A 6,000-nucleotide genomic window follows, 5' to 3' on the forward strand; every position below is an offset into this window, starting at 1 on the left:
ATGACTAATGAGAACAAAATTGTGAGCCTGAGCCCCAGAGGGACCACTGTAATCCTTTGCATGAAGGAAGTGCACTAGCCCCAGACAACCAGCCTTATCACATATAATATTTGGCTATGCTCAAATAATTGTAAATCATTCTACTATAAAGACACATGCACACGAATGTTTATTGCAGCACCGTTCACAATAACAAAGACTTGGAACCAACCCAAATGCCCACCAGTGATTTTCTGGATAAATAAAATGTGGCACACGTTCACCATGGAATACTATGCAGCCATAAAAAAGGATGAGTTCACGTCTTTGCAGGGACATGGATGAAGCTGGAAACCACCATTCTCAGCAAACTAACACAAGAACAGAAAACCAAACACCACATGTTCTCACTCATAAGTTGGAGTTGAACAATGAGAACACATGGACACAGGGAGGGGAACATCACACACCAGGGCCTGTAGGGGTTGGGGGGCTAGGGGAGGGATAGTATTAGGAGAAATACCTAATATAGGTGACAGGTTGATGGGTGCAGCAAACCACCATGGCACGTGTATACCTATGTAACAAAACTGCACGTTCTGCACATGTACCCCAGAACTTAAAGTATAATAATAAAAAAAAAGTTTGAAAACTCTTTTGCTAACTCTAGGTATACTGCTGGCTGCAATTGCCACTGTAGGTGATACAGCCATTACTTGCAGGGTACTTGGGAACTTTAAGGGCATGATAAACCTTTTCTCTAGTGGAACATTCCTTTTTACCTGCTTTTCTCTTTATCCTAATAAGGTGTGGGTATGCTTGAGAGTTCTTTTCACAACTTGACCTTTGTTTTCCCAGGCTGTACAGTGTAAAACTGAGTTATGAAACTTGCTCATAAAATGAGGTGCAAAACTAAAAATCACCAGGTTTTTCAAATCGCCATCTAATATTACTGTCAACCATAAACCATTTCATTAGCAAACAGCAGCATAAACCAAAGATGTAAGAAAAAAATAATTCTATCCCTTAAACTAATGTGTGTTTTAACATCAGGTATGGTGGTGAACAAGGACAAGATTACTTGGTTTTAGTAGCTGAACACCGACACCTCAGCCTAATGCCCATTGGGGTATAATTAGAGACACCTTGACATTCTGCAAATGGGCTGCCAACATCTTTACTCCTTCCTTGCATCTATCCAGAGTTCTTGTTGAGGGGCACTAGCCACTAATTGATGAGCCAATGTGGGGAGTATGCACTGTCCTCCAACTCTTTGTGCTTGGACGCTCCCAGTGGAGGAGAAATTGAGCTGAGGAAGCTGATCTGTTGACACAGAAAACTGTATCACCTTTGTCAGTGTGCCCTTGCCTTACTACATCTTCCTTTTTTACCAGTGAGAAACCATAGCAAGTAACTTTGCCTGTATGAATGTTCTTTCAACAAGTTGAGAGAGATTGTTATTGCAGTGGTGAAGAGCATGAGCTTTGAGTTAACACCCAGCCCTGCCTCTAACTTTGCTTTATAAAATTGGGCAAGTTGTTTAACTTTCATGAGTTTCAGTTTCTTCTTCAAAACACAGATAATAATAGCCTCTTTCTTAAAGAGAAACTTTGAAGATTGAACAACATGGTGCATGTAAAGCATTTAGCTTTATTGTTAGTACATATTAAGTACTTTATAAATGGTTGTCATTATTATTGTACAAACTGTAAATAGTACTTCACTCTCCCCATTTGTATCAATTAATACAGGTCCATTTCAAGAAGTCTGTGGAGCCCAGACTATTGCTAGAAATTGGGGAGAAGATGACTTCTCAACAATGGGAACTCTCAAGCTAGACCTTGTCAGGACCTGATCTCTTAAGTCCAAACTATAAGTAAAATAATTTATTTCAGGTCAAGAACAGTTATAAGAAAGGAAAGGAACTAACATATCTTGATTGCCTACCATATCTCAGCCATGATCCTTTAACTCATAATATATTTGATATTCTAAGACGTAGGTATAATAATTTCTATTATGTATGAATACAGGTGTATTTATATTTATATTATGTAATTTCTATTATATGTGAAGAAACTAAGGATGAGAGAAGCAACTTGGCCAGAATTATTCATGTAGTATCTGGCAAAGGCGGTGTTTGAACCAAGTCAATCTGTCTGCAAGGCCCAGGTTTTTCCTAGGGCATGCTGCCATTTTCCTGACATAACTCAGTCCATCTTGATTTCAGCCCCCTCTGGCTCTAGTGAAAGTTTCCCTTCCCTCATTTTCCCAATTAAAGTTTCTTCACATCTCATACCTTTCATGAATTAGTAATTTAAAACTTCTAAACTCCTTGAAAAAAGGCAGAGTGTAAGTTGCTCATGGTGTCACTGACTTGAGAACCAGGGACTGTTTTCTCCTGAGATCTGTTTTGTTAGCCTCTTCTTGTTACTTAAATTATGGTTTGAGTAACAGAGAAGGCTAAAAATATGTGCTTTAGACTGATATGTGATGGAAGGAGATTCACTCATGTTTCACTTTTCCATCTTAATTTCTAAGGTCTTGGGAAACTATGCTGTAAAGCAAAGTGTCATTTCTCTGGAGCATTTTACTAACATGCAAATTCAAGCTATGTTTATTCATCCTACGAAGGAGATATAAATTTAGTGCATTCTCACCACCTTCAAAATGAGTCATTTCAAAGGAGCATGGTAGTGCATCTGGCCAAACCCTTAAATAATTTTTATACTAATGCAGTCTCCCATTTTCTGGAGGCTCTTTAGTGGTTCATCGTGCATTTAATTTTTAGGAAGATAATTTTCAATCCAATTGTGTGGATCTGTCTTTGAAGTCTGTTAACCCCAAGACGCAGTGTCACCAATGCTCATTTAAACTCCATGAATTGCGTTCAAGTAATTGTTCTACAGCTTGCCCTGCTAAGGAATTCATAGAGGGTATCTGAATAGGCCAAAGTAAAAGTGATGAATCTGGGCTATTTCCACTCATGGAAAAGAAGTAACAATTGTGAGATGTCTGTTCCTAAACACACAATTCAAATGCACTATGAGGCACTTGCACTTTTAAAATTCTTGCTTAAGGGACATGTACTCCGGTTAAAGGTGCCTCAAAAGTGCCCACATACATTCTGTAAAGGCACATCCTTAATTCTCTGGTTTGCCTTCTCTTTCACGAGGGCATTTTCTTTGAAGCCATATAGCTGCAACCCACATGTAGTCAGCTTCTAGCTGACCTCAGGTGTGTTCCTTCCTGGAGATGGAACTCAGCCATTAACTGATTTCTCCTAGACAAATGTCATTGATTCAGACACAAATGAAATCACTATAATACAAAACTACACGGATTAGCCATGCGACAAGTGGTCTGATGGATTGAACTTGAAGGCAGGTATCTCATCTTTCTATTCCTTCACCCTTTTCATCATGGAATCTTCTGCTACCTACATTTTTCTTGAGAAAGCTCTTTATTATCTTTCAACAAAAATTACCTAAACCATGTTCCCCAAAATCTCTTGTGAAAAGATAAATGATAATAAATGGATTAATTATTTTAAATACACAGGTCTTTTTTTTTTTTTTTTTTTTTTTGCTTCTTTTCTATGGGTCGTGAATGAAGGGGTCACCCATCATTTCTCTAAAACTTATGCAAGTCACATACATCTTTCTTGAAACTGAAATGATTTTAAAAATTTATGACACTTCTACAAAACTTCCAAATATATCGTTACCTATAAGAACAGTCCAACAATGTCTCTTCTCCCAAGTTTCAAGGCAGTGACTATTCCTCAGCACAGATAAGCCTTACAATCATTGAATACAGAATCTACTGTTTGCACTTGGAAGGGCTAAACCTCCATATTTGGCTGAAAAATGGCCTGAGAAGGATATTTATGATTCAGCAACAGTCTTATAATTCTCTATGCAACCCAGACTCTAACTAAACAGAATATAGTTTTATGCCTAAAACCATCTGATTTCCCTAAACCTATGTAATACAACCCTTTAGTATCTATAATTTAATAAACCTCTTGCTTAAAAATGTCTTCCTAATGCAATGGAGCACAGTACATGGAATCACTGTATCTGCCAATCTTTATAACACTCCTATGAATTGTTTCTCCCTCAAATACTGCATTTTTGTAAGTTAGAGGGTCATTACCGATACATCTGCATTTAATTGCTTATCTGTAATACTGCTCAGCACAGTAAATACTCAGATACAAATCATGTAAAATCAGATGATGTCATAGATTTAAAATATTATATATATATATAGTTATGTATACACACATATATAATATGTATTTTTTACTGTGGAAAGAGGCCAGTACATTGATGATTGATGTTTAGAGATGCAGATCCAATTTCAGAAGCGTATGTGAGCACCATAATAATATATTAGGGAAGGATTGCGGGGGGGCAGGGGCAATAAGAGCAATTAACAATATTTGTACTATGTAAACACCTTCAACCCTCATATGCCCTAGGCATAGCTGTGTGCACACGGAGTTCCCGACACGTACTTGGCAGGTTGAAGACACAAATCCCGAAATACGGGCATCATGGCCCCTCTGGGGCACTAGCGGACGTCGTGCACACAGGCACTACAGGAAGACCAAGGAACTAAAACCACACTCACTCACACAGGTATCCCTTCCCTGCAGGCCACCCAGCAGCGACACCTCTAATGGTAATCACCCCGGGCTGACAGGTATTCACAGGCACATTCGGGGAGCTGCTGTGAAATCTAGGGGAAGAGGGGAGGGTCGGGCATTTGGGGACAGCCGCCCGCGCCTGGCAGGATCTCTGCGCCTCCAACACTGTCCAGGACCTGAATTCGCTCAGGAGATGCCCAGAGGATCTGCATTATGCCAAGGCACTGGGCCAACTCACCTCGACGAAATAAAAGCAGGGCAGGAGGGTGACGCTGTCCTTGATCACTTTGCCCTTTGGCCTCTCCTTCGCCGACATCCCTGCCGCCTGCCCGGGTCTGCGTCCTCCCCCGGGCGAGGTGTGCACAGCGCAGCTGAGGCGAGCTGCCTCCTCCAGCCCCAAGCGCCCGGCGCCGCTGATGTCACATTCCCCGCGGCCACCGCTGGCGCCAGCGCGCTGCATGCAGCGTCCCCGCCTTCTCCCCGCCCCTTTTTGCAGCAACCCAGCGATTCCCTGAGCGGGCCAGTCCTCTTCCTCCCCTAGTCTGGCTCCTGCTCCCCGTTTTTCTGGCTAGAGACGACGTCCAGCTCCCTCCTCCAAGCTGTTGCTGCAATGGCTTCCCCTCCCTGTCACCCTTCCTCAGCTCTCTACCGCCCTTGCAATGCTCCAAGGCTGTCGGAGCTTGACGTCAAGAATCCGAAAAGGGGGACGCACTCCTGGTTTCTGCAGTAGCGAGGCTGAGGAGCTAAGCCACCTAGTCCCCTCCTGGGGAGCCTCCTAGGTCACTCTAGGAATGCTATGAAAGAATGCTGAGGATCAGAAGCCCTGCTCCAGCGCACTGACCCATAGCAAGAAAACCAACCCTACCTGCACGAAATGAGATCTTGGATCCCATACTGAAAAGCAGGCCGAGGTAGGCATTCACTGACAGCTGGTTGCTACCCAGGAATGACAGCTCCTACAGGGGATTCTCTGCCTAGGAGACTCCTAGCTCCCTTCCATATCGAAGCACCCACTGACAAACACTATCAGTTGTGTGGGAATGATGTGGGTTCCTTGCATCCAGAGAGGCAGATGTGTGAATGCACAGGTAATGGGCATCCTCATTGAGCCCAGAGGCTACTGTATGTTCTAGTCTCACTGTCACACCCCCAGAACAGTGTCAGTATTACAATCATAACAGTAAAAAGAAGTATGTCTTCAGATATTAATAATCTAAAGTCCTTCATCTTGTTGGCAGTATACATGGCTAGTGTCAATTTTGTGATTACTTTGGCAACTAGAAGTATCAAGTTGCTATAGAAGAGAGAAACACCCAGCAAACACGAGACATGGTATTATACTAATAAAGATAACCTACTTTTGTGAT

The 6,000-nt window shown here is 42.0% G+C and overlaps 1 protein-coding gene across 2 annotated transcripts in view; it reads right to left on the reverse strand.

The window, feature by feature from the left end:
* PLPPR4 (phospholipid phosphatase related 4) overlaps nucleotides 1-5,178 on the reverse strand; it is a 44,786-nt gene extending 39,608 nt beyond the window's left edge. For both annotated transcript variants that reach the window (XM_054454210.2, XM_054454199.2), the window contains exon 1: nucleotides 4,872-5,178. In XM_054454210.2, coding sequence (XP_054310185.1) covers nucleotides 4,872-5,093 — 222 coding nt within the window. In that variant the 5' untranslated portion in view covers nucleotides 5,094-5,178. The remainder of the gene's footprint in view (nucleotides 1-4,871) is intronic.
* Nucleotides 5,179-6,000: the final 822 nt, after the last annotated feature.

This window comes from Pongo pygmaeus, chromosome 1, assembly GCF_028885625.2.
Source record: "Pongo pygmaeus isolate AG05252 chromosome 1, NHGRI_mPonPyg2-v2.0_pri, whole genome shotgun sequence".
NCBI lineage: Eukaryota > Metazoa > Chordata > Mammalia > Primates > Hominidae > Pongo > Pongo pygmaeus.